The sequence below is a fragment of the Hemiscyllium ocellatum genome, unplaced genomic scaffold, assembly GCF_020745735.1.
Source record: "Hemiscyllium ocellatum isolate sHemOce1 unplaced genomic scaffold, sHemOce1.pat.X.cur. R, whole genome shotgun sequence".
NCBI lineage: Eukaryota > Metazoa > Chordata > Chondrichthyes > Orectolobiformes > Hemiscylliidae > Hemiscyllium > Hemiscyllium ocellatum.
The window spans coordinates 1,935,618-1,950,141 of record NW_026867602.1 but is presented as its reverse complement, the minus strand read 5'-3'; the positions used below and the strand labels follow the sequence as shown (position 1 = coordinate 1,950,141).

At 53.8% G+C, this 14,524-nt stretch overlaps 1 protein-coding gene across 1 annotated transcript in view; it reads left to right on the top strand.

Annotated features, from left to right (window-relative positions):
* Positions 1 to 14,190, top strand: part of kdm5c (lysine demethylase 5C) — a 121,072-nt gene extending 106,882 nt beyond the window's left edge. The window contains exons 22-23 of the mRNA XM_060822414.1: positions 13,696 to 13,963; positions 14,075 to 14,190. Coding sequence (XP_060678397.1) covers positions 13,696 to 13,963; positions 14,075 to 14,190 — 384 coding nt within the window. The remainder of the gene's footprint in view (positions 1 to 13,695; positions 13,964 to 14,074) is intronic.
* Positions 14,191 to 14,524: the final 334 nt, after the last annotated feature.

The window sequence follows — 14,524 nt, the reverse complement described above, 5'->3', positions numbered from 1 at the left end:
AACCCCGTGTGTATACTGAGCTGTGTTTCCCCCCGTATAACCCCGTGTGTATACTGAGCTGTGTTTCCCCCCGTATAACCCCGTGTGTATACTGAGCTGTGTTCCCCCCCTCTATAACCCCGTGTGTATACTGAGCTGTGTTCCCCCCCTCTATAACCCCGTGTGTATACTGAGCTGTGTTCCCCCTGTATAACCCCGTGTGTATACTGAGCTGTGTTCCCCCCCTGTATAACCCCGTGTGTATACTGAGCTGTGTTCCCCCCTGTATAACCCCGTGTGTATACTGAGCTGTGTTCCCCCCTGTATAACCCCGTGTGTATACTGAGCTGTGTTCCCCCTGTATAACCCCATGTGTATACTGAGCTGTGTTCTCCCCGGTGTGTATACTGAGCTGTGTTCCCTCCCTGTATAACCCCGTGTGTATACTGAGCTGTGTTCCCCCCTGTATAACCCCGTGTGTATACTGAGCTGTGTTCCCTCCCTGTATAACCCCGGTGTATACTGAGCTGTGTTCCCTCCTGTATAACCCCGTGTGTATACTGAGCTGTGTTCCCCCCTGTATAACCCCGTGTGTATACTGAGCTGTGTCCCCCCCGTATAACCCCGTGTGTATACTGAGCTGTGTTCCCCCTTTATAACCCCGTGTGTATACTGAGCTGTGTTCCCCCCCCGTATAACCCCGTGTGTATACTGAGCTGTGTTCCCCCCCTGTATAACCCTGTGTGTATACTGAGCTGTGTTCCCCCCCCGTATAACCCCGTGTGTATACTGAGCTGTGTTCCGCCCCCCCCGTATAACCTCGTGTGTATACTGAGCTGTGTTCCCCCCTGTATAACCCCGTGTGTATACTGAGCTGTGTTCCCCCCGTGTAACCCCGTGTGTATACTAAGCTGTGTTCCCCCAACCCCCCATAACCCCGTGTGTATACTGAGCTGTGTTCCCCCCCCCCCCGTATAACCCCGTGTGTATACTGAGCTGTGTTCCCCCCCTGTATAACCCCGTGTGTATACTGAGCTGTGTTCCCCCCCGTATAACCCCGTGTGTATACTGAGCTGTGTTCACCCCCGTATAACCCCGTGTGTATACTGAGCTGTGTTCCCCCCGTATAACCCCGTGTGTATACTGAGCTGTGTTCCCTCCCTGTATAACCCCGTGTGTATACTGAGCTGTGTTTCCCCCTGTATAACCCCGTGTGTACACTGAGCTGTGTTCCCCCTGTATAACCCCGTGTGTATACTGAGCTGTGTTCCCCCCCTGTATAACCCCGTGTGTATACTGAGCTGTGTTCCCCCCGTGTAACCCCGTGTGTATACTAAGCTGTGTTCCCCCAACCCCCCATAACCCCGTGTGTATACTGAGCTGTGTTCCCCCCCCCCGTATAACCCCGTGTGTATACTGAGCTGTGTTCTCCCCACCCCCCATAACCCCGTGTGTATACTGAGCTGTGTTCCCCCCCTGTATAACCCCGTGTGTATACTGAGCTGTGTTCCCCCCCGTATAACCCTGTGTGTACACTGAGCTGTGTTCCCCCCTGTATAACCCCGTGTGTATACTGAGCTGTGTTCCCCTCTGTATAACCCCGTGTGTATACTGAGCTGTGTTCCCCCTGTATAACCCCGTGTGTATACTGAGCTGTGTTCCCTCCCTGTATAACCCCGTGTGTATACTGAGCTGTGTTCCCCCCTGTATAACCCCGGGTGTATACTGAGCTGTGTTCCCCCCCTGTATAACCCCGTGTGTATACTGAGCTGTGTTCCCCCCTGTATAACCCCGTGTGTATACTGAGCTGTGTTCCCCACTGTATAACCCCGTGTGTATACTGAGCTGTGTTCCCCCACTGTATAACCCCGTGTGTATACTGAGCTGTGTTCCCCCCCGTATAACCCCATGTGTATACTGAGCTGTGTTCCCCCCTGTATAAACCCGTGTGTATACTGAGCTGTGTTCCCCCTGTATAACCCCGTGTGTATACTGAGCTGTGTTCCCCCCCTGTATAACCCCGTGTATATACTGAGCTGTGTTCCGCCCCTGTATAACCCCGTGTGTATACTGAGCTGTGTTCCCCCTGTATAACCCCGTGTGTATACTGAGCTGTGTTCCCCCCTGTATAACCCCGTGTGTATACTGAGCTGTGTTGCCCCCCTGTATAACCCCGTGTGTATACTGAGCTGTGTTCCCCCCCCGTATAACCCCGGGTGTATACTGAGCTGTGTTCCCCCCCTGTATAACCCCGTGTGTATACTGAGCTGTGTTCCCCCCGGTGTGTATACTGAGCTGTGTTCCCCCCCCGTATAACCCCGTGTGTATACTGAGCTGTGTTCCCCCCTGTATAATCCCGTGTGTATACTGAGCTGTGTTCCCCCCCCATAACCCCGTGTGTATACTGAGCTGTGTTCCTCCCTGTATAACCCCGTGTGTATGCTGAGCTGTGTTCCCCCGGTATAACCCCGTGTGTATACTGAGCTGTGTTCCCCCCCTGTATAACCCCGTGTGTATACTGAGCTGTGTTCCCCCCCGTAGAACCCTGTGTGTATACTGAGCTGTGTTCCCCCTGTATTACCCCGTGTGTATGCTGAGCTGTGTTCCCCCCTTATAACCCCGTGTGTATACAGAGCTGTGTTCCCTCCATGTAGAACCCCGTGTGTATACTGAGCTGTGTTCCCCCCGGTGTGTATACTGAGCTGTGTTCCTCCCCTGTATAACCCCGTGTGTATGCTGAGCTGTGTTCCCCCCTGTATAACCCCGTGTGTATACTGAGCTGTGTTCCCCCTGTATAACCCCGTGTGTATACTGAGCTGTGTTTCCCCCCGTATAATCCCGTGTGTGTACTGAGCTGTGTTCCCCCTGTATAACCCCATGTGTATACTGAGCTGTGTTCCCCCCTGTATAACCCCGTGTGTATACTGAGCTGTGTTCCCCCCCGTATAACCCCGTGTGTTTACTGAGCTGTGTTCCCTCCTGTATAACCCCGGGTGTATACTGAGCTGTGTTCCCCCCTGTATAACCCCATGTGTATACTGAGCTGTGTCTCCCCCCCCCCCCCCCACCCCCCCCCCTGTCTAACCCCGTGTGGATACTGAGCTGTGTTTCCCCCTGTATTACCCCGTGTGTATACTGAGCTGTGTTCCCCCTGTATAACCCCGTGTGTATACTGAGCTGTGTTCCCCCCCTGTATAACCCCGTGTGTATACTGAGCTGTGTTCCCCCCTGTATAACCCCGTGTGTATACTGAGCTGTGTCCTACCCGTATAACCCCGTGTGTATACTGAGCTGTGTTCCCCCTTTATAAACCCGTGTGTATACTGAGCTGTGTTCCCCCCCCGTATAACCCCGTGTGTATACTGAGCTGTGTTCCCCCCCTGTATAACCCCGTGTGTATACTGAGCTGTTTGCCCCTGTATAACCCTGTGTGTATACTGAGCTGTGTTCCCCCCTGTATAACCACGTGTGTATACTGAGCTGTGTTCCCCCCCCTGTATAACCCCGTGTGTATACTGAGCTGTGTTCCCCCTGTATAACCACGTGTGTATACTGAGCTGTGTTCCCCCCCATATAACCCCGTGTGTATACTGAGCTGTGTTCCCCCCCCGTATAACCCCGTGTGTATACTGAGCTGTGTTCCCCCCCCCGTATTACCCCGTGTGTATACTGAGCTGTGTTCCCCCCTGTATAACCCCGTGTATACTGAGCTGTGTTCCCCCCGTGTAACCCCGTGTGTATACTGAGCTGTGTTCCCCCTGTATAACCCCATGTGTATACTGAGCTGTGTTCTCCCCAGTGTGTATACTGAGCTGTGTTCCCCCCCTGTATAACCCCGTGTGTATGCTGAGCTGTGTTCCCCCCTGTTTAACCCCGTGTGCATACTGATCTGTGTTCCCCCCTGTATAACCCCGTGTGTATACTGAGCTGTGTTCCCCCTGTATAACCCCGTGTGTATACTGAGCTGTGTTCCCTCCCTGTATAACCCCGTGTGTATACTGAGCTGTGTTCCCCCGTATAACCCCGTGTGTATACTGAGCTGTGTTCCCCCCTGTATAACCCCGTGTGTATACTGAGCTGTGTTCCCCCCTGTATAACCCCGTGTGTGTACTGAGCTGTGTTCCCCCCTGTATAACCCCGTGTGTATACTGAGCTGTGTTCCCTCCCTGTATAACCCCGTGTGTATACTGAGCTGTGTTCCCCCCGTATAACCCCGTGTGTATACTGAGCTGTGTTCCCCACCTGTATAACCCCGTGTGTATACTGAGCTGTGTTCCCTCCCTGTATAACCCCGTGTGTATACTGAGCTGTGTTCCCCCCTGTATAACCCCGTGTGTATACTGAGCTGTGTTCCCTCCCCGTATAACCCCGTGTGTATACTGAGCTGTGTTTCCCCCTGTATAACCCCGTGTGTATACTGAGCTGTGTTCCCCCTGTATAACCCCGTGTGTATACTGAGCTGTGTTCCCCCCCTGTATAACCCCGTGTATACTGAGCTGTGTTCCCCCCTGTATAACCCCGTGTGTATACTGAGCTGTGTCCCCCCCGTATAACCCCGTGTGTATACTGAGCTGTGTTCCCCCCTGTATAACAACGTGTGTATACTGAGCTGTGTTCCCCCCCCGTATAACCCCGTGTGTATACTGAGCTGTGTTCCCCCCTGTATAACCCCGTGTGTATACTGAGCTGTGTTCCCCCCCCGTATAACCCCGTGTGTATACTGAGCTGTGTTCCCCCCCCCGTATAACCCCGTGTGTATTCTGAGCTGTGTTCCCCCTGTATAACCCCGTGTATACTGAGCTGTGTTTCCCCCCGTATAACCCCGTGTGTATACTGAGCTGTGTTCCCCCCCCGTATAACCCCGTGTGTATACTGAGCTGTGTTCCCCCCCCGAAAAACCCCGTGTGTATACTGAGCTGTGTTCCCCCCTGTACAACCCCGTGTGTATACTGAGCTGTGTTCCCCCTGTATTACCCCGTGTGTATACTGAGCTGTGTTCCCCCCTGTATAACCCCGTGTGTATACTGAGCTGTGATCCCCCTGTATAACCCCGTGTGTATGCTGAGCTTTGTTCCCCCCGTGTAACCCCGTGTGTATACTGAGCTGTGTTCTCCCCACCCCGCATAACCCCGTGTGTATACTGAGCTGTGTTCCCCCCCTGTATAACCCCGTGTGTATACTGCGCTGTGTTCCCCCCCCATAACCCCGTGTGTATACTGAGCTGTTCCCCCCCGTATAACCCTGTGTGTACACTGAGCTGTGTTTCCCCCTGTATAACCCCGTGTGTATACTGAGCTGTGTTCCCCCCGTATACCCCGTGTGTATACTGAGCTGTGTTCCCCCCTGTATAACCCCGTGTGTATACTGAGCTGTGTTCCCCCCTGTATAACCCCGTGTGTATACTGAGCTGTGTTCCCCCTGTATAACCCCGTGTGTATACTGAGCTGTGTTCCCTCCCTGTATAACCCCGTGTGTATACTGAGCTGTGTTCCCCCTGTATAACCCCGTGTGTATACTGAGCTGTGTTCCCCCCCTGTATAACCCCGTGTGTATACTGAGCTGTGTTCCCCCTGTATAACGCCGTGTGTATACTGAGCTGTGTTCCCCCCTGTATAACCCCGTGTGTATGCTGAGCTGTGTTCCCCCCCTGTATAACCCCGGGTGTATACTGAGCTGTGTTCCCCCCTGTATAACCCTGTGTGTATACTGAGCTGTGTTCCCCCCTGTATAACCCCGTGTGTATACTGAGCTGTGTTCCCCCCTGTATAACCCTGTGTGTATACTGAGCTGTGTTCCCCCACTGTATAACCCCGTGTGTATACTGAGCTGTGTTCCCCCCCTGTATAACCCCATGTGTATACTGAGCCGTGTTCCCCCCTGTATAAACCCGTGTGTATACTGAGCTGTGTTCCCCCTGTATAACCCCGTGTGTATACTGAGCTGTGTTCCCCCCCTGTATAACCCCGTGTGTATACTGAGCTGTGTTCCCCCCCTGTATAACCCCGTGTGTATACTGAGCTGTGTTCCCCCCCCGTATAACCCCGGGTGTATACTGAGCTGTGTTCCCCCCCTGTATAACCCCGTGTGTATACTGAGCTGTGTTCCCCCCGGTGTGTATACTGAGCTGTGTTCCCCCCCCGTATAACCCCGTGTGTATACTGAGCTGTGTTCCCCCCTGTATAATCCCGTGTGTATACTGAGCTGTGTTCCCCCCCTGTATAACCCCGTGTGTATACTGAGCTGTGTTCCCCCCCGTAGAACCCTGTGTGTATACTGAGCTGTGTTCCCCCTGTATTACCCCGTGTGTATGCTGAGCTGTGTTCCCCCCGTATAACCCCGTGTGTATACAGAGCTGTGTTCCCTCCATGTAGAACCCCGTGTGTATACTGAGCTGTGTTCCCCCCGGTGTGTATACTGAGCTGTGTTCCTCCCCTGTATAACCCCGTGTGTATGCTGAGCTGTGTTCCCCCCTGTATAACCCCGTGTGTATACTGAGCTGTGTTCCCCCTGTATAACCCCGTGTGTATACTGAGCTGTGTTTCCCCCCGTATAATCCCGTGTGTGTACTGAGCTGTGTTCCCCCTGTATAACCCCATGTGTATACTGAGCTGTGTTCCCCCCTGTATAACCCCGTGTGTATACTGAGCTGTGTTCCCCCCCGTATAACCCCGTGTGTTTACTGAGCTGTGTTCCCCCCCCGTATAACCCCGTGTGTATACTGAGCTGTGTTCCCCCTGTATAACCCCGTGTGTATACTGAGCTGTGTTCCCCCCCTGTATAACCCCGTGTGTATACTGAGCTGTGTTCCCTCCCTGTATAACCCCGTGTGTATACTGAGCTGTGTTCCCCCGTATAACCCCGTGTGTATACTGAGCTGTGTTCCCCCCTGTATAACCCCGTGTGTATACTGAGCTGTGTTCCCCCCTGTATAACCCCGTGTGTGTACTGAGCTGTGTTACCCCCTGTATAACCCCGTGTGTATACTGAGCTGTGTTCCCTCCCTGTATAACCCCGTGTGTATACTGAGCTGTGTTCCCCCCGTATAACCCCGTGTGTATACTGAGCTGTGTTCCCCCCCTGTATAACCCCGTGTGTATACTGAGCTGTGTTCCCTCCCTGTATAACCCCGTGTGTATACTGAGCTGTGTTCCCCCCTGTATAACCCCGTGTGTATACTGAGCTGTGTTCCCTCCCCGTATAACCCCGTGTGTATACTGAGCTGTGTTTCCCCCTGTATAACCCCGTGTGTATACTGAGCTGTGTTCCCCCTGTATAACCCCGTGTGTATACTGAGCTGTGTTCCCCCCCTGTATAACCCCGTGTATACTGAGCTGTGTTCCCCCCTGTATAACCCCGTGTGTATACTGAGCTGTTTCCCCCCCGTATAACCCCATGTGTATACTGAGCTGTGTTCCCCCCTGTATAACAACGTGTGTATACTGAGCTGTGTTCCCCCCCCGTATAACCCCGTGTGTATACTGAGCTGTGTTCCCCCCTGTATAACCCCGTGTGTATACTGAGCTGTGTTCCCCCCCCGTATAACCCCGTGTGTATACTGAGCTGTGTTCCCCCCCCCGTATAACCCCGTGTGTATACTGAGCTGTGTTCCCCCTGTATAACCCCGTGTATACTGAGCTGTGTTTCCCCCCGTATAACCCCGTGTGTATACTGAGCTGTGTTCCCCCCCCGTATAACCCTGTGTGTATACTGAGCTGTGTTCCCCCCTGTATAACCCCGTGTGTATACTGAGCTGTGTTCCCCCCTGTATAACCCTGTGTGTATACTGAGCTGTGTTCCCCCACTGTATAACCCCGTGTGTATACTGAGCTGTGTTCCCCCCCTGTATAACCCCATGTGTATACTGAGCCGTGTTCCCCCCTGTATAAACCCGTGTGTATACTGAGCTGTGTTCCCCCTGTATAACCCCGTGTGTATACTGAGCTGTGTTCCCCCCCTGTATAACCCCGTGTGTATACTGAGCTGTGTTCCCCCCCTGTATAACCCCGTGTGTATACTGAGCTGTGTTCCCCCCCCGTATAACCCCGGGTGTATACTGAGCTGTGTTCCCCCCCTGTATAACCCCGTGTGTATACTGAGCTGTGTTCCCCCCGGTGTGTATACTGAGCTGTGTTCCCCCCCCGTATAACCCCGTGTGTATACTGAGCTGTGTTCCCCCCTGTATAATCCCGTGTGTATACTGAGCTGTGTTCCCCCCCAGTATAACCCCGTGTGTATACTGAGCTGTGTTCCCCCCCGTAGAACCCTGTGTGTATACTGAGCTGTGTTCCCCCTGTATTACCCCGTGTGTATGCTGAGCTGTGTTCCCCCCGTATAACCCCGTGTGTATACAGAGCTGTGTTCCCTCCATGTAGAACCCCGTGTGTATACTGAGCTGTGTTCCCCCCGGTGTGTATACTGAGCTGTGTTCCTCCCCTGTATAACCCCGTGTGTATGCTGAGCTGTGTTCCCCCCTGTATAACCCCGTGTGTATACTGAGCTGTGTTCCCCCTGTATAACCCCGTGTGTATACTGAGCTGTGTTTCCCCCCGTATAATCCCGTGTGTGTACTGAGCTGTGTTCCCCCTGTATAACCCCATGTGTATACTGAGCTGTGTTCCCCCCTGTATAACCCCGTGTGTATACTGAGCTGTGTTCCCCCCCGTATAACCCCGTGTGTTTACTGAGCTGTGTTCCCCCCCCGTATAACCCCGTGTGTATACTGAGCTGTGTTCCCCCTGTATAACCCCGTGTGTATACTGAGCTGTGTTCCCCCCCTGTATAACCCCGTGTGTATACTGAGCTGTGTTCCCCCCCTGTATAACCCCGTGTGTATACTGAGCTGTGTTCCCCCCCCGTATAACCCCGGGTGTATACTGAGCTGTGTTCCCCCCCTGTATAACCCCGTGTGTATACTGAGCTGTGTTCCCCCCGGTGTGTATACTGAGCTGTGTTCCCCCCCCGTATAACCCCGTGTGTATACTGAGCTGTGTTCCCCCCCGTATAATCCCGTGTGTATACTGAGCTGTGTTCCCCCCCTGTATAACCCCGTGTGTATACTGAGCTGTGTTCCCCCCCGTAGAACCCTGTGTGTATACTGAGCTGTGTTCCCCCTGTATTACCCCGTGTGTATGCTGAGCTGTGTTCCCCCCGTATAACCCCGTGTGTATACAGAGCTGTGTTCCCTCCATGTAGAACCCCGTGTGTATACTGAGCTGTGTTCCCCCCGGTGTGTATACTGAGCTGTGTTCCTCCCCTGTATAACCCCGTGTGTATGCTGAGCTGTGTTCCCCCCTGTATAACCCCGTGTGTATACTGAGCTGTGTTCCCCCTGTATAACCCCGTGTGTATACTGAGCTGTGTTTCCCCCCGTATAATCCCGTGTGTGTACTGAGCTGTGTTCCCCCTGTATAACCCCATGTGTATACTGAGCTGTGTTCCCCCCTGTATAACCCCGTGTGTATACTGAGCTGTGTTCCCCCCCGTATAACCCCGTGTGTTTACTGAGCTGTGTTCCCCCCCCGTATAACCCCGTGTGTATACTGAGCTGTGTTCCCCCTGTATAACCCCGTGTGTATACTGAGCTGTGTTCCCCCCCTGTATAACCCCGTTTGTATACTGAGCTGTGTTCCCCCCCCTGTATAACCCCATGTGTATACTGTGTTGTGTTTCCACTCCTGTATAACCCCATGTGTATACTGAGCTGTGTTCCCCCCTTGTATAACCCTGTGTGTATACTGAGCTGTGTTCCCCCCTGTATAACCCCGTGTGTATACTGAGCTGTGTTCCCCCCCGTAGAACCCTGTGTGTATACTGAGCTGTGTTCCCCCCTGTATAACCCCGTGTGTATACTGAGCTGTGTTCCCCCCCTGTGTAACCCCGTGTGTATACTGAGCTGTGTTCCCCCCCCATAACCCCGTGTGGATACTGAGCTGTGTTCCCCCCCCATAACCCCGTGTGGATACTGAGCTGTGTTCCCCCCCGTATAACCCCGTGTGTATACTGAGCTGTGTTTCCCCCTGTATAACCTCGTGTGTATACTGAGCTGTGTTCCCCCCTGTATAACCCCGTGTGTATACTGAGCTGTGTTCCCCCCTGTATAACCCCGTGTGTATACTGAGCTGTGTTCCCCCCGTATAACCCCGTGTGTATACTGAGCTGTGTTCCCTCCCTGTATAACCCCGTGTGTATACTGAGCTGTGTTTCCCCCTGTATTACCCGTGTGTATACTGAGCTGTATTCCCCCTGTATAACCCCGGGTGTATACTGAGCTGTGTTCCCTCCCTGTATAACCCCGTGTGTATACTGAGCTGTGTTCCCTCCCTGTATAACCCCGTGTGTATACTGAGCTGTGTTCCCCCCTGTATAACCCCGTGTGTATACTGAGCTGTGTTTCCCCCTGTATAACCCCGTGTGTATACTGAGCTGTGTTCCCCCTGTATAACCCCGTGTGTATACTGAGCTGTGTTCCCCCCCTGTATAACCCCGTGTGTGTACTGAGCTGTGTTTCCCCTGTATAACCCCGTGTGTATACTGAGCAGTATTTCCCCCCTCTATAACCCCCTGTGTATACTGAGCTGTGTTCCCCCCCTCTATAACCCCGTGTGTATACTGAGCTGTGTTCCCCCTGTATAACCCCGTGTGTATGCTGAGCTGTGTTCCCCCCTGTGTGACCCCGTGTGTATACTGAGCTGTGTTCCCTCTGTATAACCCCGTGTGTATACTGAGCTGTGTTCCCCCCTGTATAACCCAGTGTGTAATATGAGCTGTGTTCCCCCCCTGTATAACCCAGTGTGTAATATGAGCTGTGTTCCCCCCCTGTATAACCCCGTGTGTATACTGAGCTGTGTTCCCCCCCTGTATAACCCCGTGTGTATACTGAGCTGTGTTCCCCCTGTATAACCCCGTGTGTATACTGAGCTGTGTTCCCCCTGTATAATCCCGTGTGTATACTGAGCTGTGTTCCCCCTGTATAACCCCGTGTGGAAACTGAGCTGTGTTCCCCCCCGTATAACCCCGTGTGTATACTGAGCTGTGTTCCCCCTGTATAATCCCGTGTGTATACTGAGCTGTGTTCCCCCTGTATAACCCCGTGTGGAAACTGAGCTGTGTTCCCCCCCGTATAACCCCGTGTGTATACTGAGCTGTGTTCCCCCCCTGTATAACCCCGTGTGTATACTGAGCTGTGTTCCCCCCCGTAGAACCCTGTGTGTATACTGAGCTGTGTTCCCCCCTGTATAACCCCGTGTGTATACTGAGCTGTGTTCCCCCCTGTATAACCCTGTGTGTATACTGAGCTGTGTTCCCCCCGGTGTGTATACTGAGCTGTGTTCCCCCCCTGTATAACCCCGTGTCTATACTGAGCTGTGTTCCCCCCGGTGTGTGTACTGAGCTGTGTTCCCCCCCTGTATAACCCCGTGTGTATACTGAGCTGTGTTCCCCCCGGTGTGTATACTGAGCTGTGTTCCCCCCCTGTATAACCCCGTGTGTATACTGAGCTGTGTTCCCCCCGGTGTGTATACTGAGCTGTGTTCCCCCCCTGTATAACCCCGTGTGTATACTGAGCTGTGTTCCCCCCGTGTGTATACTGAGCTGTGTTCCCTCCCTGTATAACCCCGTGTGTATACTGCGCTGTGTTCCCCCCCCCGTATAACCCCGTGTGTATACTGAGCTGTGTTCCCCCCCTGTATAACCCCGTGTGTATACTGAGCTGTGTTCCCCCTGTATAACCCCGTGTGTATACTGAGCTGTGTTACCCCCTGTATAACCCCGTGTGTATACTGAGCTGTGATCCCCCTGTATAACCCCGTGTGTATGCTGAGCTTTGTTCCCCCCGTGTAACCCCGTGTGTATACTGAGCTGTGTTCTCCCCACCCCGCATAACCCCGTGTGTATACTGAGCTGTGTTCCCCCCCTGTATAACCCCGTGTGTATACTGAGCTGTGTTCCCCCGTTTCACCCCGTGTGTATACTGAGCTGTGTTTCCCCCTGTATAACCCCGTGTGTATACTGAGCTGTGTTCCCCCCTGTATAACCCCGTGTGTATACTGAGCTGCGTTCCCCCCTGTATAACCCCGTGTGTATACTGAGCTGTGTTCCCCCCGTATAACCCCGTGTGTATACTGAGCTGTGTTCCCCCCTGTATAACTCCATGTGTATACTGAGCTGTGTTCCCTCCCTGTATAACCCCGTGTGTATACTGAGCTGTGTTCCCCCCTGTATAACCCCGTGTGTATACTGAGCTGTGTTTCCCCCTGCATAACCCCGTGTGTATACTGAGCTGTGTTCCCCCTGTATAACCCCGTGTGTATACTGAGCTGTGTTCCCCCCCTGTATAACCCCGTGTATATACTGAGCTGTGTTCTGCCCCTGTATAACCCCGTGTGTATACTGAGCTGTGTTCCCCCTGTATAACCCCGTGTGTATACTGAGCTGTGTTCCCCCCTGTATAACCCCGTGTGTATACTGAGCTGTGTTCCCCCCCTGTATAACCCCGTGTGTATACTGAGCTGTGTTCCCCCCCCGTATAACCCCGGGTGTATACTGAGCTGTGTTCCCCCCCTGTATAACCCCGTGTGTATACTGAGCTGTGTTCCCCCCGGTGTGTATACTGAGCTGTGTTCCCCCCCCGTATAACCCCGTGTGTATACTGAGCTGTGTTCCCCCCTGTATAATCCCGTGTGTATACTGAGCTGTGTTCCCCCCCCATAACCCCGTGTGTATACTGAGCTGTGTTCCTCCCTGTATAACCCCGTGTGTATACTGAGCTGTGTTCCCCCGGTATAACCCCGTGTGTATACTGAGCTGTGTTCCCCCCCTGTATAACCCCGTGTGTATACTGAGCTGTGTTCCCCCCCGTAGAACCCTGTGTGTATACTGAGCTGTGTTCCCCCTGTATTACCCCGTGTGTATGCTGAGCTGTGTTCCCCCCGTATAACCCCGTGTGTATACAGAGCTGTGTTCCCTCCATGTAGAACCCCGTGTGTATACTGAGCTGTGTTCCCCCCGGTGTGTATACTGAGCTGTGTTCCTCCCCTGTATAACCCCGTGTGTATGCTGAGCTGTGTTCCCCCCTGTATAACCCCGTGTGTATACTGAGCTGTGTTCCCCCTGTATAACCCCGTGTGTATACTGAGCTGTGTTTCCCCCCGTATAATCCCGTGTGTGTACTGAGCTGTATAACCCCATGTGTATACTGAGCTGTGTTCCCCCCTGTATAACCCTGTGTGTATACTGAGCTGTGTTCCCCCCCGTATAACCCCGTGTGTTTACTGAGCTGTGTTCCCCCCCCGTATAACCCCGTGTGTATACTGAGCTGTGTTCCCCCCTGTATAACCCCGTGTGTATCCTGAGCTGTGTTCCCCCCCGTATAACCCCGTGTGTATACTGAGCTGTGTTCCCCCCTGTATAACCCCGTGTGTATACTGAGCTGTGTTCCCCCCTGTATAACCCCGTGTGTATACTGAGCTGTGTTCCCCCCCCTGTATAACCCCGTGTGTATACTGAGCTGTGTTCCCCCCGGTGTGTATACTGAGCTGTGTTCCCCGTGTATAACCCCGTGTGTATACTGAGCTGTGTTCTCCCCTGTATAACCCCGTGTGTATACTGTGCTGTGTTCCCCCCCCTGTATAACCCCGTGTGTATACTGAGCTGTGTTCCCCCCGGTGTGTATACTGAGCTGTGTTCCCCATGTATAATCCCGGCGTTCCTGTTTTCCAGGTGCTGTGTCCCTGTGCTGATGCTGGCTCTGATACTGTCCGCATGAACAAGTGGAGGAAAGCGAGGGAGTGCGTGTTGGATAAAGCTGACACCGATGGCCTTGGGCTCTCTGCTCAGGATCTCCGGGACCCCGGATCGATAGTGAGGCCCTGCTGCTGCAGTCTGTCTTCTCCTTTCCAGGCCCCGGGCTGGGGGCCGCTGACTGGGCACTGGTCCCGGATCGGGACAAAACCGCGGGAGGGACGGCCGCGGGGAACAACAGAGAGACGTTGGTGCTCTCGGGGTGCACCTCTTCTCCCCCCCCCCCCCCATGCCCCCCCCCCCCATGCCCCCCACTGCAGCTCTCCCCCCTCAGCTCCCCACCCCCCTCCCTCACCAGCCGGCTGTACCGTCTCTGGGCTGGAAGGAGGCCGGGGTTTTGTCCCTCAGTCTCTCCCGCTGCCTGGTTCCTCGCTGGGGCAGGGTCCTCACCATCTGCACCGGAGCCAGCTCTGATTCCAGCTTCAGAAGCTGAGGCAGGTCAGTGGAGTTCAGGTACACACCTGCTGTGACCTGACCATGAGCAGCCTAGCCCGGGCGGGCTGAATGGCCTCCTGTACCTGTGTTACTGTTTCAATGACGGGCTGAATGGCCTCCTGTTCTGTACCTGCTGCTGTGTCGTGACTTTGTATTTAATTGCGGAAACTGCAATGTTTATCCTTTTGTTTTTCCCTCCCTCCCCCTCTCTGTGTCCTGTCTCCCCCCATTCCCCATCCCCCGTTTCCCCCCATTCCCCCTCCCCTGTTTCCCCCGTCCCCTCCCCCCCGTCCCCTCTCCCCTGTTTCCCCCC